This window comes from Cheilinus undulatus, linkage group 2 (assembly GCF_018320785.1).
Source record: "Cheilinus undulatus linkage group 2, ASM1832078v1, whole genome shotgun sequence".
In the NCBI taxonomy this organism is placed as follows: domain Eukaryota; kingdom Metazoa; phylum Chordata; class Actinopteri; order Labriformes; family Labridae; genus Cheilinus; species Cheilinus undulatus.
In genome coordinates this window covers 13,427,659-13,452,828 of record NC_054866.1, presented here as the reverse complement: position 1 = coordinate 13,452,828, position 25,170 = coordinate 13,427,659, and the positions used below count along the sequence as shown (strand labels likewise).

Below are 25,170 nucleotides of genomic sequence, written 5' to 3'. Positions count from 1 at the left end.
TCCATTATCATAGACTTCAGCTCATATTAGCAACTAATTTGAAAAAATCAATACTTGGTGGAAGAGACGATATGATATATCACCAGACAAAATATCGCGATACTATGCTGTATCGATTTTTTCTCCCACCCCTACAGATTAGACACGGTAAGTATGACTGTAGAAAGACAGCGGAGTCGTCACATTCAAGGATCAGACCCTACCTGACAGAGCATGCAACACAGCTCCTGGTTCAGGCTCTTGTAATATCACGCATTGACTACTGCAACTCATTACTGGCAGGCCTCCCTACATGCACAGTTAAACCTCTGCAGATGATCCAGAACACAGCAGCAGGTCTGGACTTTAACCAACCCAAGAGAGCTCATGTCACTCCTCTGTTCATCTCTCTACGCTGACTTCCAGTTGCAGCTCGCATTCAATTCAAAATTCTAATCATTGCTTACAAAGCAGTAACCAAAACTGCTCCTGTTTACCTGGAGTCCCTCATCCAGGTCTTCACTCCTTTTCGCCCACTACACTCAGCCAGCGAAAGGCGCCTGGTACTTTCAGCACATTAGGCTCCTAAGTCACTAACTCGACTCTTCTTTTCTGTTGTCCCTCAATGGTGGAATGAACTATCCAACTCCACTCGTTCCGCAGAGTCCCTCTCTACTTTCAAAGAAAGCTAAAGACCCAGCTCTTTAGAGAACACTATGCACTTAGCTAGACTATTCTCCGCTGTTGTCCCCAGTGGTAGAATGAGTCTCCCAACTACTTTGGTCATTATTTGTTTGTGAAGACAACTAAATTGATGGTTATGATGAGAGATCTCACATTGATATTGTGATAACAACCCACCCCCCACAAAATAAAAACATAACAAAAACCACAAAAAAAAACAAACAAAAAAAACTTTATACACCATTTTTATTGCCTTTAACACTGAATGGCAGTACCTGCATCCAAATGGACTTGAATCACTTTGTAGCACTTATGAACGTTGTTTATTCTTGTCTAGACCTTTGCTTGTGTTGTTCTTGCTCTTGAATGTACATCGCTTTGGATAAAAGCATCTGCTAAGTGACACTGTAACATTGTAACAAATGCAGTCATACTATCAGCCACGTCATCTGGTTGACATCACTGATGTGTAACGAGAAGGATGGACAGTAGGATGGGAGTAAGGATGGAATTTGTTTGCTAACAAGCAGTAATGTCCTTTTACCAAGGTTATTAGGGCTAACTAAAACTAAAGAAACAGCTAAAACTAAAATGTGAATTATTTTAGTTTACTGAAACAAGAATAAAAACAAGGCTTTACAAAAAAACTAAAACTGTTCTGTGTGCTTACAAAATAACTGAAATAAAATAAAATTCAGGACAAAAATATCCTTAGTTTTAGTCTTTGACAGAAGCAGACTGACTGACAAGAGCACCAAAGCCTGGAGTTTTGAGAAATGCCAAATTTAATTAAAGGTCTTGAGTTTTATTCAAACATCAAACTTGAAAAAATAAAATGAGTAATGAAGAGTAGCCTATTTGAATATATTTTTAAAATTGGATGTTTATTTTTCTGGTCCTTTTGGGTCTCACTCCTTACAAGAATCCCATATTACAGAGAAAATACCAAAACTAATAAAAGCTGATCTAAAATAAAGCATTTTTTCAAATCAAAAATGAAAAATAAACTTATAAAGCAGCACTTAAAACTAATCTAAACTAATGAACTGAAATTGAAAACAAAAAGGGGAAGCGAAAGAAAGACTACAGAAAATTCCTGAACTTTTTTTAACCTTGGCCTTGGCACAATATGCTTCATAGAAACTAACTTCAGCCTGCTACTGCCAGCTGTTCACGGTACATTATTTGCAGAAGAACGATGTTTTTCAACAGGGCTGATATTGGCCAATACCAAAGTGAAACATTGGTACATCCCTAGTCTATTTCTGTGAGATCCTCTCTTTTATTAAGACTGAACACAGAAAAATAATCGGGCCTGTCAATATCAAAAAATCTGAAGGCACATCAAAGATTTTGATAAGGCCTAACAGTGCTGGCTGATGACATCTACCTGAACTTTACCAAACCTCTTTATATCAATTTCCCAGGAATCAATTTTTTAAAAAATCTTCTGTCCCTGATCTGAGTGGTGTGAAGTGTGCAGCGCTTCTTCACTTACATGTGTGGTGAGACCTCGTAGAAGTTGACTCCTCTGTATCGCTCCATATGGTTTTTGGTGTAGATCTCCAGGTCTTTGTATGGATTCACCGACACCAGCACTGAACCAATGTATGTCTGACAGAGAGGGAATAAACAACGTTTAATTTCATTTAAAGGCATATAATGAAAAACGATCATAAATAACATTTTGTGATACTCGATGGAAAGTTAAAGTCATCAAATATCCTCAGAGGACAGTTCTGACGGGGTAGCCAAAATGATTAAACTCTTTTTAATCTTGCTGCATTCTAGGTATTCATCTAACTGACTTTACAACTATGGGTTTGTTTAAAGCTTGAATTAAACATCTGCTCTGTATGTTGGGATACCAAGCTAACAGCACAAGTCTGTGCCTGCACACTAAAACCATATCATTGGTGAAGCCCTGCATTCACTTGTCTGTCTCTCTCATGCTATTAACAGCCCATCCATCATTTCTGAGGCTCACTGTAGTTAATTTGCTGGTGGCAATAAGAATAAAGGGGGTGAATCAGCCACAAGAGAATGTCATCACTCAGAGCAAGGCTGGAGGGGAATAAATAAAGCTATGCCTTCTACTTACTGATGGACCACAGATCATGTCAGTGGGTCCGGGAGGTCTTTAAATGTGTGCCAGTAGGCTTTGTGCTTACACTGGCAAACTAATGCTGATGAAGGCATCCAAGACCACCACTGTATGCCATCTGAGATATCAGACAACAGTTTTAGTATGCATTAAGCTGCATCAAACTTTTGCATTAGGGATCACCACTTGACATCTGAATGCCACAGCAGATGTTAATAAGAGTCTAAGAAGAGTTTATCTATTTAAACAAATCTGGACCAGATAAGTACATTTCCTGCGCTTTAAAGAAGACTTCACACAAAATATGTTACCCACGGGGGGTGCCGAAACCTTCACACTGAATGATCCTCATTGTTGTTTTAAATTAGATACTCAATGTTTGATATTGATAGTATCTGATAAAAAATATCTTTTGGAAAATTGCAGAAAATGGAAAAAATAAAAAAATGAGAATATAACCGTATCAATTGCTGACACTAAAAAAAGTAAGTCAAACATCTTTTATGGTGGCTAAATCCTTCATTTCATTACAAGTGTTATTACCAGCACTCACCAATCACTTTACTTGGTATACCTGTTCAAATGCCCTTTTACTCATATAGCTGATGACATGGCAACAACCAATGATTTGGGCATGCAGACATTTTCAAGATGATCTGCTGAAGTTTAAAACCAGCATCAGAATGGAAAATAAGGTGATTAAGGTGACTGAAAATGCCGTAATTGTTGGAGACGAACAAGTTGATGTTAGTATTTGACAGACTGCTGATCTACATTTTTTTTTACACTCAACTAGCTCTATGGTGTTCTTTGGATGGTCTGAAATAAGGAAAATATCTAGTGAGCAGCAGCTCACTGGGAGAAACTGGCTTATTCATGAGGACAATGATTAGACTGGTTCAAGCAGAAAGGTGTCAATATCTAAGATGACCAGTTGTTAACTGAGGTATGTAGAAGAGCATCTCTTCTGAGCACACAACAGGTCAAACCATGAAACAGATTGACTTCAGCAGCAGAAGTCCACACAAGGCGACACTCCTGTCAGCCAAAAACAGGAAACTCAGGCTACAATTCCCATGGCCTCAACAAAATTGGACAGCAGAAGATTGAGAAAGTGTTGCATGGTCTAATGAGCCTCAATTTCTGCTGCAAAACTCAAATGACAGGGTCAGACTTTGGCGTAAACAACATGATGGTCTGCCAGACCACCGGCAACCATGGCACATTCAAAGCCGCTTAAAATCACCTTTCGGTCACATTTTGATGCTCGGTTTGAACTTCAGACTTTTGACTATGCTTACATGCCTAAACGCATCGGTTTACTGACTGGTGAGATACTGGTATTAATGAGCAGTTGAACAGGTGTACCTAATAAAGTGGCTCAAAAAAGTAGAAATGATATGTCTAAAAACACTAAACATAGGTAGGAGTCAGACGAAGTGATTAAAAGCCCACTAGCACAACTGTCTTTTTATACATTTTCACAGAAAACACTCAGTGAGTGACAAATGTAACTGTTAAATGAAAGAATGATGAGACTAATAAGATAGAGCTTTGTCCACATGGGGCACCAAAATCAAATCAAGTTGAAATTTCCCCCAGGAGATTTTAATAGTATAAGTAATATCAGCCTCAGAAATGCTGCATCAATCTGGTTCTGTTGAAAATACATGAGGAAGTAATATCTTTTCACACTCACATAGATGAGGTTCTCTTTGAAGCGTTTGCGCAGGTTCTCTATGAAAGCTGCCTCACTGGTGTAGTTCTCTAGCAGAACAAAGTCCTGCACCCCCACCCGGTCTCTGGCTGTCAGGGCCGACTCCATCATAGCCCGGACACCGTCACTAGCCACCACCTGGAGGGGAAAGAGAAGGGAGGAGAGGTTAGCAGATACATAAAAGGATCTAACTTATGTACTTTAGCACTTCATTAATCAGACTCTGCTTGTCCCACACAGAGGGAGTGAAAATACGCTACATCTACACACTTAATCTATCCTCATTATGGACGAAGGAGTGAGCAGTGAGAGTAAACCATCCATCAGGGTGGAAAGCAACAGATTACATGTACTTGTGTTACAGTCAATAGGCAACATTTTTGTGTCCTTGTACTAGCAGTTTTCAAAATCAGTTACTTCCTTTTAACAAAATACTTGTTGGCGGAAATGTTTAACTTCACAAAATTTTTCATAGTATCTCTTACTGAGATAAACGCCCAAGCTCTGCATCAATTAAGTGCAAATGTCCAGAAAATCACACATAGGTTGAGGTCAGATTTTTGTGAGGCTCAACCTAACCACTAAGCCATCTGTGCCCCGAAATCTGTTTTTTTTTTTTTTTGTCTCATTTTCATATTTCCAATCACTACAAACAATGACTGTTCTCTCAATCTATCCCTCACACACATAAATAGTATCACCAGCAAACATAACTACCAGTTATATAATAAATATTTTGTGTCAGCTGGAGGTCCAGGGGTAGGTCTTTAACCTGCTTGTTTATTTCCTTCATTATAGTCAAAGAAGGTACATCAAAAAGGCATTTCTCCTGTTTTCACAATGATATAAGAAGCTTTCTAACAGTTCACAGACACCTGGAGTTAACACAAGATATTTGTGCCCTACAGAATGTGTAGTGATCAGTGGAGAAACCCCTAAACCCATTTGTTGCCCTCAATTCTGGCCTCCCATATGTCTGACTGGAGAGCTACAAAAAGCAGGGTTTGCCAGGGTTGTCAACGCACTGGTGTCTTACTTCCCATCAGTGTTTCCAGTACAAAGTGCAAGCATGCGGAAATGCTCCCCAACATTTTAAAAAGGAAGAAAATGCTCCAAAGTTGAGGATTCTACTCATGGTTCTGTTCTTACTGTGGCGGTGTGGGCAGTCATATGACCAAAATATAAAACGTGGCAAAATCCATCTGACCAGTTAGACACAACGCGTCGGCCAAGGTCGGCAGTCGTGTACCCCTGTACATTGCATGACCAATGTCACACTGAAAGGAGGGCTCACTTCAACATGAGTCATTCGACTCAAAATTCATGTCAAATTTGGATAAATACTGCGTAGAGTTTGCCTAGTTTAACATTCAAGGTGACATGATTTTTTTTGTGTCTTTTGTGGTCCGTGCTAAGAGAAGAAGAAAACAAGAAGAAACGATCGTGGACTTATGCCTATAAGAAGAGGACAATATGAACTGGCAATCCTTCAAATAAACCTTGAGGTTCCTTGAGGAATGTGGTAACATTTCATGAAATTGGCCCACTTAGCTATCTATGCTAGCTTGACTGTGTGTCACCTGAAGATCCCTACAAGGAGAAAAAGATTGGGTGTGAGGAATTGGATACTACTACTTTGGTAAATGATGAGACAAAGATAGGGAGCAAATGCTATCCTATTGGTATAGGGGTCAAAGAAGGAGTCATTGTCAGAAAGATGCAGGAAAACTTGACATGCCAGTCTTGGTCATGGGACGTTTGATGATGAGCTGCAACAACACAATCAGGCCAGAATCCACTAAAGGTGTGTAGCCTGACCTAGTCTCTAACATTTCTGCATCGGAAGTTTGAATTTAGCTATATTAAATCAAGTTTGGTGGTTTGTGTTGGTAAGAACTCCAGTAGTGTATAGATGAACCAATGCGAAGATCTGAACTATTTTCAGGCTTTTCAAGATAAAATGCAATGCATGGATTATTAGAAGAATTGTCTGGAGCTATTAATATCTTTTTTGGACAAACCAGCTCTAAAAATGTCAAAACTGGTGACAAAAAACTATTACCATTTTAAATTTGCTAAAGACTTACTTTCTTAGCTTTCTTTTTTCTATAATACAAAACAGAGGAAATCCACAAATCAAAAAGACTAAAATAATCACAGTCAACGCTGATGAATCATAATAATTAACTAATTGTTTCAGCTTTGAAGCTAGGCTTAGTTATCGGTATTCAGGAGCCTTTTTTACAAATAAAAGCCAAAGTCCAGAGTCAGCTTCTTTCCAGTTTAGCCATTTGTAGACCATGAAGCCCTTGCTGTTCTTCAAACTCTCATCACATCTTTTGGGACTTGAAGAGAAACTCCCCAGTCCCCCTCACAGCTTTAAAACAACAATAGAGCACATTCAGACCGATGCCAAGAATCACCGTTTGAAGTCTAAAAACCATTCACAGACCAAAAGCAAAACAAGACTTTCTTTGAAACAGCCCCTCAGAGAGTTTATGTTGTCCAAACAGTCAAACTCAGATGTGTGAGAAAAAAAAGAAAATGTAACATCCTTCATATCTTTAAATGTACAGCTCAGAGGTTAAACAGCAACACTTACATGTTTGAGATCACCGACACATTTGCCCAAGAAGCCGTTTTCTAAAATAGACGCTTGAGTTTTACGCATAAGATTACGAATGTCGGCCACATCCATCTTTAACTCATCCTGAGTCAACTTCTGCAGGGAGCTTAGTGGCTGAGGGAACCAACGCAGGGACACAGGAACACACAAAGTACAGCAGGTGTTGTTGTTGTTGTTGTTGTGCTTGGCAGTACAGTTGCCTTCATCCCTCAGGAGGGAAAATGAAGAGATAGAGAGAGAAAAGAGAGGAGAACGCTTGAGGGAGGAGAGGATTATCAAATAACGCCTAGTGAGACAGACAGGAAAAATACAAAGAAGAGAGAAAAGAAAGAGAGGAGGTTAAGTCTGAGCAATAAAAGAACCCTGATACAAGATAGGATTGAGAGAAATTAATCTATAAACAATGGATAGTGACACAATGAAAGGGTGGTCAAGAAGAAGGGCTGGGGTGGTTCTGTGGTCGTGTGACTGGTAGAAGTCTTATTTCTTTAATGCTGTAGGTGCATTTTTTTAAATAGCTCTGGATTACAAAGCTATTCATGTGAATAGAGGTTAAACTGATGCATTAAACACTGCTTTTATACAATCATATGCTAAACAACAACCAAAAAACAATTTATGGAAGAAGAGACATGTATGGCTACTTCAAACTCAAGATTTCGAAAAAGGCAGAGATCAGAAGAAGCTACAGTAGGGTAAAAGGTTCCAGTGACTTTTGATCACTAAAATAAAATATTTTCAACCTCAAATCTAAGTGAAGATCCATGCCAAATTTGACAAAAATCCCTCAATGCACTCTTGAAAATTGTGCTCACAAGATCTGAAGTTTCAATGACCTTGAGCTAACCTTCCAAAGCAGATAGGTTTGCCAGCCTCTATATGTGACACCCAGTAAATCTATCTTGAAAAGCTCTAATCCACAGCGTCTGTGCCGCCAAAAACTGTTCGGACCAATTTGAGGAGAATGAGGTGGTAGCTGTGGGCGGGGTTTAGTTGTACTGAAAAGCATTTGCATTGGTGACTGCCAGTGCATTGATTAGCTTGTATATTTCTGTACAGCAGCAGTTTTAGTACACTTGGACCACATTCCTGTATGGAATAAAGAGTAAAGATGACACCTTTTGAGGATGAAAGAGATGCTTTCACTCTTCTGCTGACCTGCATTGGCATGAGTTTGTGAGACACACTGACAGCTTGTTTTTTACTCTTGGTCTGCTTCAGCATTGGTTTGCGGGATTTGCCGGTGTATCCAATGGCTGCTACCGCGGTATTAGCTTTGATGTTGCTGTTGCAGAACGGCAGTTTAATCAGAACGGACCACATTTCTTTTTAAAACAAGCGCAAAGAGCTACACCGAAAGCTCGTGTTGGCAGAGAAGACGTTTTTGCATGTGTCCTGACCGGCCTTGTCATCAATTTTATTCACTCAGAAGCTCATAAGCCACTAACAATCTAAAACTGGGTATACACTGTGCAATTTTTGTCCGATTCAGACATGAATTTTGACTCGCATAACGCACTCTGAAGTCAGGCCCACTTTCATTTGGATTGGGCGTTGTTTGCCGTGCTGTGTACAGGGGAATACAACGGATGACCACCGCCCGACTACAACCCGATGAGCAGCTCACCACTGGTCAGATGGATTTCTGACATGTTTGATATTTGATCATTTGACTCTAGACACTTCACAGTGAGAGCAGAAGTTTGAGCAGAGTTAACAACTTTGGGGTATTGTTTTTCTTTGTAAACTGTCAGACAACGCCATAAATTACCATGACAACGGCTGAAATGATGCACTCCTGCTATGATAAAGGAAATAAACGAGCAGGAAATATTCCTACCCACATACCTGCAGCTGACACGGATGGTGATGCTGTTTGCGTGTGTGGGATAGAGTTGAACAATCAGCTCAAAAATATAATCAGTTCATTCTGAGTCAAAGTGTGCAGGTAAAAGTTTGAGGAAAATCCCCTCTAAGGATTCTGACGGTATTTTGCTCACAAGTAATGAGAATTTGACCTAATAAACTTCACCTATGACCTCTAAAAAGTATGAATAATATCCTTGAGTCAGAGTGGACATTTGGGCAAGTCTATAACCCTCATGGTATTTTTTTCCAATTTTACATTCACAAGCAAGGGATAAACATGAGACCCAATGATGCTGAGATCTGACATGTTACCTCTCAAAGTTTAGCCAAAGTGGATGCTGGTGCAAAGCTAAAAAAAATCCCTTTAAAGTGCTCTTAAAATATCCTGTTATCAATGGTAGGCTGTCCAATGCTCAAAATTCATGCAGGATTTTCTGTTGGTTGTTTTTTTACCAGTTGGTCTGATCTTTCTGTACAAAAAACAAAAAAAGAAAAGCTGTTAAAATAAGATGGCAGGGAGCAGTGTGTTACTACACAGCCTATTCATTCACAAGTGGAACAGTTTATACCCACTGAAACAGCTATAGAGTGAAGTTGAAGTAAAAGAAAACTTGATTTGATAAAGTGGCGTGCTTTTTGTTCAACTTTGGTTTATCTGGACATGAAATGTAGGACAAGTGACAGCTTAATTATTCAAGTAAACAAGGCCAAGGATGGAGTAAAAACTGAATAATTACCCCTGTCCTAGGAAACATCCACAAATGTCCACTGACAATTAAAACAAAGAATTTGTAAGAGTGAGCTAGCATTGCTAGCATCAGCATCAGAAAATGCATTCTTCTTGTTTTAATTTGAGTATTAAACAACTTCTGCTTATGCTTGTCAACTTTTCCAGACTTGTACCAATGAATCCTTTAAATTTGTAGTCTTCCTTCATTACAGGATGCTTTGCAGTCCGGCAGTCCGGCCAAGCCATGAAGCAGATGATAAATGCCAGGGTTATGACTCCATTCCTGATTCATCGCTCCATTTAAACTGTACTGGAAAATTAACAGTCCTCCCTGAAATTCCTCACAGCACTGCCCCCCTTTAACACAACACCAAGCACATTTAATCACTGCATCATCCGTCTTCTTCTCTGCACAACAAACACCCACGTGCACAACATCTTGATTGTATTTCCGCACATGTATGCATGATAATGTTTGATCCTGGGTTTCAAAGCAGATCTTCAGGGTCCCATGGTGCTTCACACATGGGGGAGACGCTGTGGGGTGCAGATGCTGACATTCAACCTTGTGCAGAGGTTCAAAATACAAGTTCAAGGACAAACAACTAACAGCTAAGAGGGAGACATCAAAAGCTGACCAATCTCTTAATGAATGGGGGTTGATTTAAACTTTTTACCTCAACTATAAAACTTATGTTGATGTTTATATTATGTTCTTGGCAAGAAGACATCAGCTTCACTCCTGCACAGACTGAACTCCATTAAACACAATGTCAGTTTGTTTGGTTGCACAAACACCAGCTGCTGTTTTCCTTACAGATAAGATTCACATGGAGTGATTTTCTTCATTTCTAAACTACACTTGGAGTTACCACAGCAACAGATGTGTTGCAAAACCAACCAGGAGTGAAATCTTCAGGAGGAGAGCAAAAAGAACAAACAGTTTTGAAATGCACCACATCAATATTAATAAAGTGATCATAATTTCAAATATTAAGCCAAATATGTGTATGTGTATGCGTGTCTGACATCTCAAACATCCCTGCTTCTCTCACAGCTGGACGACGTGAGCTCTGCTGACCTTTTTGTTTCACACATTTCTACAGAAAGCAAAGAAACTGCAGCTGTGTATGTATGTGGGTGGGTGGGTGGCTGGGGGGTATCTGACAACAATCTGTAGTCCATGTCACACATGCTACACTGAAATCTTTTTTCTGGAAAATCTCCAAAAAAATTTCCTAACCTGATTTTTTTAACAGCAGGTGGTTTTCCCTCTGTTTACCTGTCAGGCAAGGGAGGGGTGGGGCAAATAGCTGCCAAATTTTAAAGGTCAGGATGAAAAACTCCTCTTTGTGTTCACACAGCAAACACAGGTAACTTAAGGACACTTCCTGGAGGGATCTGTACAAGTGTGAATAGGGCTTGTGTCATCAGTCATTTAACTTCTCAATTTATATGAAGCCATGCAGTCATACCCCAGCTGTGATCAGCAGACAACCAGCTGATCCTAAATATTATCTCCCAGCTCCCACAGCCAATCACAGCTCTTTTTTCAACACAGTGGTGTATTTAAGTATGACATACTTCTCATTAATCCCTACTTGCATTAATTTTGATGCACCATGCTCTGCTGCAGACAAAACTTCACCTCCTTCACCCCAGCCTCCTCCGTTATAGCATAAAGCTAGTTGCACCCTGATATTCAGATTCATGTTACTATGGATTAAATGCTTTTTAACTATTTTATTGTATTCAATATGCACTGTCATAAATGTATCTATCCATATGGGGGTTTCTAGCCATGCACTCACAGGAAAGTCAAACATGATGCTTGACTAACCCAGGGAGCATCTTTTGAGCAGAGCCTTCTCCACCAAGTAAACCTGTACATCTATTTTACAATAAAATGGTTAAATGTATGATGAGAGTGTTTCTGACTGACTGAATAATATAACCAATGTTTTGACCCCTTTACTTTAGATGGTTTTGAAAATGTATCTTGTATTTCAGTAATCATAACTCTGACTAAATATACTGTGCATCACATCTGTTTTCTCATAAAGTGCAGGCCTCAGATGAAAACAGATCTAAATATTCCAAATAGTGATATTAGGATCGTAAGACTTAAATGACAGTTGCCCATCAAGGAGCCTAAAGAAAGCCACTGCATTTATTTTGAATGACTTCCAATCATATTGCAGTATATATTGCAGAAAGAAAAATACAGCAATGTCAAACTATCCCTATATCGTTCAGCCCCACACAGGGCTTTCCAAATATTCTAGGATCGTGTCACTGTGCAGCAGGAGAGAGTTCCGAGACAGCGGGTTGTTAGACTACAGGTTAATATTTCATCATCTAGAAACAGGTTAAATCACAGTTAGGAGTAGAAAAACTGATGTGCATTTACTTTAAGATGTCATGGTTTATTACAAAACCCTCCAAATATTATGACTCCTGGGAGGAAAGAAACCAGAGCCTTGTTTCCTCACCTCTCCCCTCCTCTTCCTCCTCCATACATTCTCTCTCTTATTCACTTTCCCTCAGTGTTTCAGCCCCTCACTCGCTCTCTCCATTACTTCATTGTTTCCCTGTGCTGCCTTCACTGTTTGGCTTTCCTGCATGTAGCGCCGCACACCGGACCTCCACCCGGTCTCAGGAACACAAGTGGCCGGTTCTGAGATGTCGTCATGTTTTCCAAATCCTGTTCAGAAAACAAGGCAGCCTAAAGCCAGGTTAGCAGAAGCAGACCTAAGATGCCCTGTGAACGCTTCTACCTGGGCTACTGTCTGACTTATAGAAATTACTCAGGTATCAATAAAAAACATATTTTTGACACGTTTCTATAAAAGACTCCAACTATGAAGTTCTTGCAAAAAAATTAGCATCAAGTTGCACAAATATATTGGCTGAATAACAGGTTGTACACTCAACTGTACCATGACTATGAGAAGCAGAGAAAGGAGGAGAAAGCAGAGGGATTTGATCATCCAGCCAGCCTGAGAACAATAGCAGCTTGACCTTTACATCGCCCTGGGTGCGTGCACAGAGCTCAGATGTCACACTGTTTATGTAAATATCCTCTAACCTGCTGCTTTCTGAGCACCGTACAGTGCTGAGGAAGGGAGATCTTTAGGGTATATTGATTAAGAGAAAGCGCCAATATCATTCTCACCTTTCTATAAACTCTCAAGTCACAGTTATGATGCATGTATCACCGTTTGTAAAATATTTTAAGTGCAAGCATGCTCAGTGATCACGTCATTAGGTATACCTGTTCTGTTGCTCATTAATGCAGTAATGTAATCAGCTAATCATATAGATGCAACCAATGCATTAAGACATGTAGACCTATGCTACCCATACATCAGAAGACTTTGAAGAGATTTGGAAAAGACTCTTCAAAAACTATCAGCTCATGCCTGCTCACATCTAAAGACAAGTTTTTAGAGTTTTTAGTCACAGCCTAGTCTCAGACTAAGATTTTACAAAGACTGTGAATCTTGCAGGGTCATTACAAGACTACTACTAGATTCTTTTAGCAATTTTTTTATTTGCAGGGCTTCTGTTATGTCAGCCCATCTCTTTTCCTTCGCCACTCTGTCATGATATGTCGGACAATTCACATCTAACAGGCTGGCTGATCTGCCCACAGCTCCACCAGCCGCTCCTCTTTCTGGACAGTCCATATTAGTCGAGACCTTCGACATTTCACTGCTGGTATTTCTTGTTCATCCATGCCACTCTGCTGCTTTTGTGGTTGTTTTGACCGGCAGGTTTCCTGTTTCCGGTTTTGTCAGAGCTCATCTATTGGTTGTTGATAGTGTTACGTCACTGCGACTTGCGATAATATCAAACACGTTTTATAAAGACTGATATAAAACAGCGCAGATTACCACCTTAAACTTAACGATAGAGATGACGGGAGCAGGCCGTGACTCTGGTAAGACTCCTAAAATTTCAGTTTCAGTTTTTAGTCTGTGACTGTGAAAATCTTTTGGTGTAAGCCCAGCTTTAGTCAAAATGTGATGAAGTTCAAACTGAGCATCAGAATGGTGAATAAAGTTGTTGCTGCTCTTCACTGACAGGAATGGCTACAGCAAGCCCAGCTACTTGAAGTTTGACATGTTGTGCATTTGGTGATGCTCTTCTACATTCCCTTGTTGTAATGTGAGTGGTTATTTGAATTATTGTTGCATTCTATCAGCTTGAACCAGTGCAGTGTTTCCCACACTTGAATGGGCCACCCTGGCAGGCTATATTAGCAACCACCCAAGTATATTAGCCAGAGCTGTCCACTTAGAAATAAGTGACCTATTTGTTGGCTGATGTTTCATATTAAAAATTTAGCTTCTTGAGCTGTCATTTTAACATTTTTCTGAAGCTTCCTGCTATCTCATCAGCAATAAGTCTCCATACATGAAGCTGATCTGCTCTTAAAGAATACTGAACAAAGCATTTTAAAAGGAGCACATCTTTACTCATAATTCTGCTGATGAATAATGTCAAAAGAGAAGAAAAACACCAAAAATAAGTTTACTAAATGACCACCTACCACAATTGTGCAGACACACTGTAGTCTGGTCATTCTTCTTTGATTTATGCTATCAACAGGGCATTTTGGCCCAGACAACTGCTGCTCAGAGAATACCTTCTCTCTTGTTCAATCTCCCCAAACCGTAGAGAAAGTTGGGCTTTAAACATCCCAGTAGATCATCAGTTAGTGAAATACTCAGACCGGCATGTCTTGCACCGACAACCAGGGCAAGGTTAAATTCACTTAAATCTCCTTTCTTTCCTAATCTGATGCTCTGCTCCAACTTTGGAAGATTGCTTAGACTGTGTTTATATTCCTGAATATATTGGTTGCTGCCATGGGATTGGCTATAAGCATATGAGTACATTTGTTTCTCCTACTTTGTACAGGAAGTGTATCTGAATGAGATTCAAAGAAGATAACAAATGTGTCATGCAAACTCTCAAAACAATCCCAGTTCAACATTGTTAAATGTAAAAGATAAGATTGAAAGTGCAAAAATGAAGGCAAGAGGACGGTAACTATCCACTTTTTTCTGACTTTTTTTTCAGAACAGTTGTAAAACTTCTGTAATAACAAGCAAATGAGAAAAATGTGTGGCTCAGCTGAGGAAAAGAGTTAGCTACCAGAAAAGTGTTTTGCCCTTTTTCTGCATTTTTCCACCATGAATCTCTCATCTGGCACTGACTTCTTGTCTTCTCTCATCTGTGCTGCATAAGCTGGTAGAAAGAGAGGGGCACGAGGTGCAGAAACACTGAAAGTCTAGATTCATATTAGACATGAATGTTGTCTTTGTGTAAGTATAAAGCTATAATGAATCCAAGAGTGACTTCAGAGCCATGCATAGGCTGTAAGTGTCCAATTCAACCACAGAATTTACTGAACAAGGATGTGGCTAGCAAGTCACATTATCTTAGCCAACCAGGCACAATTAAACAGTAATATCTTTGAAGTAAATCCTCTCACATTTGAGGAACAACAGATTTTTATCAGTTAGTCCAATGAAGCTAGCTGTTTTAAATTCTAACAGCCAAAAAAGGATTCTAATCATGAACGCTAAGTACTCTTAAATCCTTCAGTATGCTTTTTAAAGTAAAAGCTTAGCTGTGTGTTTCAATCATGGGTTCATCCTCATCATTTTATATAGTGCTTTAAGTCTGAATCTGTTACCAGGACAGCTTTTTTTTTAGTTATTCAAGTGATGTGCAAAGTTGCAGAGCTCTGTCTTGGTCCCTTGCTAAACTTTCTTTTTATGAAAACAAAGGGGTAAAGCAGTCATAAATAACAAAGGTGTTTTAAAGGCTATTCAAATCATCAAGTTGTAGCAATAATAACTCACTTGATTGCTCTTTCATTCTCCAGTTGGTTTTTGTCTGCGGTTTTTGTCCCCTGTCTGTTAGTTAAGAACATGTCTTTATAGTTAATAGGATGATTTTATTAAAGTCTGTCATGGCAGCAACTGTATAAAGACACGACTGTTACAATTATAAAAATATGAATTTCTCTGACATTGAAAATTGTTGGAAATATCTGAGGAGACATAAATACTCAGCTAAGAAAAAAATAAAATTAGGGTTGGTACCTTCCAGTCGGTTTGTCGATTAGTTTGTTGATGAGCTCCTGTCCCATCAACTCTTATTTCATAATTCATAACAGTATCAAAACAATTTATAATGCTGGAAAAAGCTTGTAATGTTGATCTTAGACTACCAGACAGGGGACATTGGTAACCCTGACTGTTTAAACCTTGAAGTTAAAAAAATTGTACATATTGTACCTCAAATTTTAGATCTGGTGTAATGACTACATCAATAGAATATATGATGACGAGACGTCTCTATGTGGAATTTTAAATACTGTTCAAAGCTGTTTCTTATGTTAGCATCTTACACTGATATAGTCAAAGCACTTTCCTGGCACCTACAGGATCCAAGCTTCTAGACTTTTTGATTCAGTAACAATGGAAATGTGGGATTTTGCTGGGTAGGATGTATGTTTTTATTTCAGTCCTAAGAGACACCACTCTGCAGAGCAGTTAGACAGGTGGGACAAGGTGGCAGAGCTGCCTGCAGGCTGCAGAAATGTGGACAGACTACCTGAGGGCATGTGGGCCAAAACAGCACAACCTGCAGCCGGAGCTCTGGGAGTGCTTTCCAAAGTTGAATTTTTAAACTTTGAAATGATACTGGAAAAAAATCAAATGATCTGAATATATCTTTAATACCAAAGTTACAAAAATAAAAGTTCTAGGCACCCGATTTGGGTAATTTCTTGTTTTGATAACCAGCCAACTCTTGCACAATGTCAAAATTGCGCAAATACATACCGGTGTTAAAGTAGCAGGGCACTGACGATGTATCTATGCAGTGTTCTCTTTTGTAATCAGTAGCTTTTGGCTTAAAGTATGATTGTACATTCATTTAAAGCCTGATAATATTTTTCATTTAAATAATGGAGATTGCATTATTTTAAAACACTACACTGAAAACTACTTAACAATGCAAAATTCACACAACCTTAAAAAGGACACATCATGAAGTCTTTCATGTACAGAAGCTCTTAGTGCTGCTGATAAAAACATACTAAAAAAGGGTAACATATAATAATGTTGCAGCTAGTATAACCTGAGAGATTTCACTTTGGTGAAACTCAGTCTTTTCCTTGTTTAATACTTGTTTGTATTGTCCTGCCACTGAATGGATCATGTGCTTTGTCAGTTGAGTTAAATGTTTACTCTGAGTGTACAAAGCAAATATTTCTGATTTATTTAAGATGGTTAAAAGTCACTGAGTCAACTGTAAGAATGTAGCAGCAGTGTCTTACCCGGCCCCACCGATACTCCATGAGGAAACTGCTTTGTAGTTTTCAGGTCATTAGGTTTCTAGTCCAGATCAAATAATCCAGCTTACAGAGCCATTCAGACACTTTTCACTCGTCAGATCTCATCTTCACATCGACTTGACGCAGCATAGAAAGTCACACGCCTGAAGAAAGTGAAGGCGAACCCAACATAAACTACCTATTGCACTCGAGTCAGATGCCCTGCAGGCAGCAATGACAACTGTGTCAGGAATCTCTTAGTGCATTGTACTCTAACCAGTCCGTCAGTCCTCGACTTTCTACACAGGCTGGTGTAAGAGCAGAGAAAAAGCTTGTAAAAATTGATCAAGTCCACATGGCCACATGTGTCAGAAAGTGGGGGTAAGTGAAGAGTTTAACCGTGGAAGTCCTGCAGAGAAGCAACCTACAGAAAACAGGCTTTAACACATCTGGAAATTTGGCTGGAAAATAGTTCAAATGGGTAAGTTGTGTCAAAGTTAGGTATTTGAATGGGAATCCAGAAAGATTTGGGGAAGAACTTTCTTCCACTATAAACGTATTTCTGCTTGGTTTGCAACAAAGTTCATTTCTAAGGAGAGTGTGTGGGTGTGGCTGTTCACATTCTGATTGACATCTGCCTTCCTCCAAGCACAACAATGGAGCATGTGGCAATCTGTGGTACAGTCTTCAACTTTATATTTGAGTCACTGAGTCAGAGGGCAAAGGAGTCCTGCCTGAGAAAAATGATCATTTTAAAAGGCAACTACATGTTTCACTATATAAACTCTCAGTGACAGTTAGTACGGATGCAGCAGTTCACAGAGGTCGCGGTTTGGTTCATCACTTCTCATATTAACCAGTGAAGGAACACAGGCTCTCTGTGCACTCAGGATAGGACATAAGGCTTAATAACTGGTAGAAGAGTTCTGGCTTGCACAAACAAGCCAGATTAGTTTAAAGTCAAGAAAACAGCTGTAAACCAGCTTCACACTGTAACAGAATGTGGCTAACGTTAGCAGCGATGGCCTAAGAGGGTCTTTGCTAGTTAACATCCAATTCTGCAGTGAATATCACCACTCACTACCAAACTGCCCTGTACTTGGTGCTATCAGTTTATCATTGTTTACATCAGATAAAGAGCATTGTTGCAGAAAGGCAGCTGTCAACAAAGGGGACATATTATGCAAAAATCACTTTTTCAGGCTTTTCTTACAAAAATATGTGCCCTTGGCATGTTTTGGGGACCTCTGAGACCAATATAAACTTGTCTTAAACAGGTAAATATATCCCTTTATGAACAGCTACAATGGCTATTAGTGGTGGGCGGCTGAGATGCAGTTTAGAGCATTAGGCCAAATCTGTGGACCTGAACTGATAAAAACATTGAGTTTAACCAACTTTACAGCTGTAAACATTTGGCTGGCGATAGGAGAAGATCCCTAGTGTTTTCCACAGCACTTTATTGTGTAGGAAGGCACCTTAAAAAAACCCTGCATAGTAAGACATCACATTAGTATTAGTGTCTTTTATACAAATGCTGATCAAAGAAACACACTTGTGTTATTCATTTTGGAGAAATTTTAAAATAAAGATTCACATGTAGACTGCCATGTCTATGCAATGCACTCTGGGTAGTAATGTCTTCCTAAATTTGAAGTGCAGTTTTAGTAAAGAGGATAATGCAGAGGAAGTTACTGTAGTGTAGATTAAAATGAGGATACCCTAAAAGAAATGAAAAGAAAATGCAACCATATGACATCATTACCCAGAGGGCATTGCACAAAAAAGGCAGTCTACATATAAATACATGTAAATTTTCTCAGAAATGTAGAAAATTTACATCTTGTGATTCTTTGTACAACATGCATGTAAAAACGTAATTATAAGGACATTATGTCTTAGTACACAGGGTTACTTTGGGGCACAGTTCATGCAAATAAGTTGCAAAGAACTGGTTTTGGGACATTTCAAGCAGAATAAACTGGAAATTGAAATCTCATTCTGAAAAGCTGGACATGGCAACAATGGTCATTCATAGTTGAAAATTTGACAACATAAAATCATGCATTGAATTTAGTAAAGGATTACACAACTCATTTTTTAAATAAACTTTTCACACCCAAACTCCAGCCTGATAAAACCTCCTGTCCCTTCCATAAGCTATGCATGTAGACAGGGCATGTGGTACTATTCCAGCTATCAAATTAAAAGTTGGCTGAAGAATAAGAATGCACAATATTATTGGTATGATATCTTTATTAGCAGATATTATCTTAATAAGTTAATTATTGGTATCTGCAGATGAGAACATTTCTAATAACTCTTAAAACCAACATTTTGGCTATAAAAATCAACCTCAAATATAACGTAAAGCAAATAAAATTGGGGAGTTTTATGCCAGACAAACAGACCTCTGTCAGCTTAAGTCTGTTTTATGGACTGAAATTTTAGAACTGAATTACATTTAAATATCAGCATATGTATTGGTACCGGCTAAACTATTTTGTAAATATCGGCATATCAGATAAAGTCTGCAAAAATCTTCTCTAGTTGCATTGATGTGACCTTACAGGTTTTTCGGATGTTACAGAGTGACCATCACAAGCAGCTGTAAGTTTCAGGTTGTCTTGTTGCACCTTCAACCTTAACTACAGTTGTACACATAAAAAAAGAGATCCAAATGCTGCATCTGGTGGTTGAATATACCTCTGTGCAGCTCTCTATTTCACATGTACTCGATGCTCTAGTTTTGGAACCAATTCAATGCAAGCTATCCCTCTCACTTTAAGTGATAAATGAAGGCAGAAGACAACAACCTTTCTGCTCCGGTTGGCATTATACTTGTCAACTCCCAGGTCAAAGTCTGGTGAGGAAACTGGGTGGCGTGCGCAGAAAGCCCAATGCCGTTTGGATGTGACTGAGGAAGATTAAGTTGGATCTTCAACTATATCACCTGGATGGGTTTGTCCAACTTTGATGAGTTAGACTTAGTGCAATGTCAGTTGTTCAAGTTTTAACCAGAATAACACAATCCATCAATATTTTCTATGTGAATGTAAATGCACTGAGCATCAATGACCCACCAGAGTAAGGGGCTGACTTGAATTACAACGGAGCCCTGGAGCTGTTCTTCTCCTTGACATGTTTTTTTCTTTCTGTTTTTGGTTCTTACTTTGGTTTCATTTGCCTAGCCTACCCCCACCAACGCCCCACCCTCTGGCAAATTTCATTGTGTAGAAAAACTGATATGAGTTGAAACCAATTTCTTGAACTCTTTGATGCATTGATTGATGTATTTAAAAGCCTATTTTACTTAAATAGAAGTTTAATGTGGATTCCAGAGGCCTTAAATCAGATACATCAACACATACTCTTTTAATTAACATGCTCGATCTTACCCTCACTGATTGCCAAAGAATGCTGCAAGGCCACGTGATGCCAACAAACGATTGCCTCGCCCCAGGGCAGTGCAAACACAAAAACTTAGAAAAGTTGGGGACACCTTAGCAATCATGAAAAAGATTCGACTGTATCAAGGTGTAAAACCCAGAGTGATGCTGGGATGGAGGAGAGAGTCAAACTGGAAAAAAAGCTCTCCTGATGTGAGACAAATGAAGGCTGTCTCACCTACCTGTCTCACCTGCATGTCCTTGAAGTTCAGGAGCAAACTGTGAAGGTTGCTGCACAAAGCAGGTCCCTTAGCTCAGAAAACTTAATCGCTTCCACAAAAGCAAAAATTTTCACACAAAACACTTTAACACTTTAACTTCACTAAAGAGCCCTGATTCCTTTCTATCTGACTTTTTTTCCTAGTCTAAGTTTCTTACCAAAGGTCTGTACTTCATGGCTCCTTCTCTGCTCTCCAGTTATCTAGACTTTTTCCCCGATATAGTCCAGCTTTAAGAATGTGGCCTCCAGCGCCGCGTTCCACCACTATTTAGCCTGGAGTTTGTTTTTAGAAGCTCTCCCCTCGATCCAGAGACCCAGCTGCCATGACTTCTCCTCTTACTGCAGCTCGCACACGCTCGACACACCTCACTCTGTCTCTCCTGCTCGCCACTCGTTCGCCCACTTCTCTCCTCCCTCCCCACAGAGGAAACAGTCCCTGTGTTAGGTGACACATAACTCCCCTTTCCCTGCTCTCTCTCTCTCTTTGTTTTCCTTTCCTTGTCGCCCTCTCCTTAAGGAGGGGCACCTATCCAAAAGAAACCCTTACCACAGTTCCTCCTATTTTCCTCATTTCTCTGTCCACAAGAGAAAAAAAAGGCTATGAGAACTAAAACAATCATCTGCATACATCTTGTCAAAAAAGCCCCCTAAGGAGGGAAAAAAGAATGAAAGACAAAAAGTATCCATGTGCCTATGGAGTAAAAGAGCGTGTGCATATCCATGCCTGCTCATGTTAAAAAGGGAAACTCTTCAACAGTTACTGCCAATAAATAATCATCACTTTCCTCCTCCCTTTCTTCCCCATCATCACTAAAGCTGAAGCAGAACAGGAGCAGCCAAGAGTCTGTCATAAATATGACTACATCCAGCTCACTCATTCATAGAAATGTACTATACACAATAATTCATGAACATATATGTGCACAAATGAGTTTTCACATTTTTTTGAAATATGTCGATACTTTTAAAGACCATGCCTTTTAAAATGACACAATCTCCATGATTTCAATTATTGATTATAGCTAACAATAGCAAATCTTAAAAAAAAAAAAACTCGAGATCTTTATCTGTTTTGAACAAAATGCTGTCAAAGACATTGATCACTCTCCAAATGCACCAACATGCTGCATACTGTATTGTAACATTTTGGTACTGAAATGTTGTCAATGTTTTTCTGCAAATGAGGGTGGTTTTACATAAGGGACCCAGGTCCACATCAGAGTAAGCTTGACCCCAAAGTCTGGGTTCACTTCATCAGTATAAACACAAGCAGACCCTGCTTACCTAAATCATCAATCTCTGTATTATGAGAGCAAAGGCATTTTTCTGTCCACTCTTTCATCAATCTCCACTCTTGGTTAAAAAAATAAAAATAAAAAAATTGGATGTGTCTCTCTCCATGAACTTCCCTTCTTTTTCAGTTTTTCTTTTCAACTGAAAATTTGCATGATGGGATAAAAAATTAAAAGGAATATGGTTGCCATCTTGCAGTTAGTTACCTTGTAAAATCCCCAAAATCTTAGTCTGTGTCATAAAGAGTTGATGATTGTCTTTAGATGGGATTTTTATTTTAGTTTTCCCAAAGTTTTTCAGAGCCTTGGTCCTCAACTGTCTGGTCAGAAGTCACAGCCATGGAGTAGACTTTCAGTAGATCACAGAGGTGTGCCAGGGAAAATAAGCTTTTGTATAAAGACTTTGCTGTGCTTTTATTTTGAAGGATGATGTTTCTTACAACGCTGTGTACATGCAATTGTATCCTTCCTATAAAGATTGTACCACAGTAAGTGGTGGAAATGCACCGTTATGCTGGCTGCCGCTAGGTATGAGTGTCGAAATCCGGTACCAGCATAGTCCTGGTACAACACATCAAGTACCTATCATACTGAATTACAAGACAGATTTCAGTGCTTCATTTTGGTTCCCTGCCACCCAAATCTGATCCCTTTCACTCCAAAGGAAAGACACGAAATGCACTGTGTGGAGGAATACACCTGTTTTCTTTACTTATTATTTCTTTTGGCATCTCATCCCTGAATCATTTACAATGGTGAGACATCTTTTATTCAGCTGCTGAATTCAAAACATTTTTTTCTGTTAAAGTATTGATTCAGGTACCATTTAGGCACCAGAACCTTTTATAAAGTACTGTTTTGTATCGAAAAAAAAGATACCCTACTCCAGCTGCCACAGCTATACAGTGAGAGAAAAAGGGGCAGAATTGTAAATATACAGCCAGTTTCACATGGTGAAAACAAAAATAGGACACTGAATACATGAACTATGATCTTATAACATTGAAGAGAAGAAAGGGAAAGAAACCAGCACTCACAGCATTTAAAATTAAACAGCTTGCTTATTAATACGAACTGTTGACTTAATTCAAAGATTACTTCCGTGCTGTTGTAGTTGTAATTTCGACACACTGATTTTTAAGTTCTGTCCTAGGTCCATCATTTTTCATTAGATGAATTAAAGTTGTTAAAATTTCAGTATAATTTGGTTCATAATTTGTCATTTAGAAAATGGTTTTTCATCCCGAAGCTGAACCAGTTGGGAACTGCCGGTCAAGAGCATAGATGGTTAACACTCTGGTATCATGACAACCCTCATATATGTACACTGATGCAGGCATGCATGCACAAGGACTCACCATCATTAGTCCACTATCATTACAGAGAGTAATTACTCCAGACCAGCTCTGCACACACAGCCACACACTCTCACACAGTCTCTGCAGATCAAAGGCCTCAGCCGTCTAATGTATCTGCTAGTAAACACTAATAATGACTGACATCTAACATGCACTGGGCGTGTGTGGCTGAGAACAAAGAGGACCAAAAATTTCCACTACAGTTGGCAGACTGACGCAGACATGAACGAGTTTGAAGCCTGCTGGTGATTTTTATGTAGAACTCACCTGATTGTCCAGTCAGCCTTTTACATCAGGTGTCCTTAGGTGGACCTTTTATTGAATACAGAGGATAGTTACAGAGGAAGCATTTAAAAAAACAACAGTCACCCATAAACCCTGACTTTTAGCATCTTCTGTCTAAATGGAGGTAAATAATACCAGCCTGTAAAACCAAGTGGTACAAGAATAGCTTTGCCCTGGCCGGCCTGTTTCAAGTTAATTCAGGACAGCATAGATGTTGAGGCACAATTATGCTTATATGTGACTACTCATGGATATTTCTATATAAAGTGCTTGGACCTTATAATAAGGCAAGTCATTAATACCATTTCAGCAAATTACTTTCTTAATTAGCAGACTTAACAAGCCCCAAAACATGAAAAAGTTTGCACAAGAAAGTGTTTTCTACGAGGACTCCACAGCGCCCCCAAATCACAGCCCCTTGACTGGATTTAACCTTCTTGCATGAAAATTGGTAGGTATATGTATCCTGTCCAGACCGACAAAAAAGTCTACATAATCTTGGTGAAAAATGTACAGGTGTACCTTTTAGTCATTGTACATGAATTGTTGATCAGAAATCATAAAAAGTACAAGCTTTTATCAAAGGGTGGGATTGTGTTTGAATGCTAAGCACCTTTTTAATCAAGCCCAGAATTCTTTCTAACATACAGCTAAAATTCCTTAACTGTCCCAAGAAAAAAAGCACACAAAAATATCAATTAGACAGGGGCGTGCAGATGGTCGAGTGGTTCAAAGCGCGCACCATACATGTGGACAGGACGGGTTTGGATCTGGCCTGTGGCCCTTTCACCGCACGTCTCTCCAACCTCTCTTTCCTGTTTCCAAGTTTATGCCACAGCTGCCCTAAATTAACAGCATTGGTAATTAACAAAATCATGTTTTATGTTTCTGCAATGGTTAATACACCAATATGTAGAAGCTCTTTAACCCAAATGATATTTTTAATGCTAAAATATAATTATTATTGTTATCCATAAATTTGCAAATTCACTGATTTACAAAAAAACCTGAAAAAATAGTAAAGCACATTATTATTTCTTGATTAATGTGTCAAATTATAGTTATTTACTTGCATTCCTGAACAGAAAAATGAGTTTTAGTGGTTGAATGTTATGCTTGATTAATTTCTGACTTCTCAGAGAAGCCCAGTGAGCCGGCTCAAATTTGGGTCTAAAAGGGTGAATTCAGTTTGAAATTCCTCATTCCTGTTCAAAATGGTAAAACTTGGAGAGCTCACTGAAAATGAAAGAGTCCGCATTAAAGCACTTCATGATGCTGGATGGTCTCTGAGACAAATATGACAGGTGGTCTAATAAATTTGTTAAGCACTGTTTATCAATTAAACACGAACGTCTATGGTGTAAAGTTTGACACTCATTTCATTTTGATAGGAAAAAGTGTGAAAAAACAGATGTGAAATCAAATTCATGACCAAAAGTAAGGAAAATGTTTCCCATACAGATGAGACCTGAAGAGTTCCTTAAGCGGGAAAAAGCACAA

General features: G+C 39.1%; 1 protein-coding gene across 3 annotated transcripts in view; it reads right to left on the bottom strand.

The window, feature by feature from the left end:
• Window positions 1-25,170, bottom strand: part of LOC121515617 (unconventional myosin-Ic-like) — a 105,581-nt gene that overhangs the window by 36,362 nt on the left and 44,049 nt on the right. For 2 of the 3 annotated variants that reach the window (XM_041796478.1, XM_041796495.1), the window contains 2 exons: window positions 4,467-4,622; window positions 2,162-2,277 (listed from right to left, as the gene is read on the bottom strand). In XM_041796478.1, coding sequence (XP_041652412.1) covers window positions 2,162-2,277; window positions 4,467-4,622 — 272 coding nt within the window. Of the gene's footprint in view, window positions 1-2,161; window positions 2,278-4,466; window positions 4,623-20,893; window positions 21,103-25,170 lie in introns of those variants that run through there. The other variant, XM_041796488.1, reaches the window with a different exon arrangement.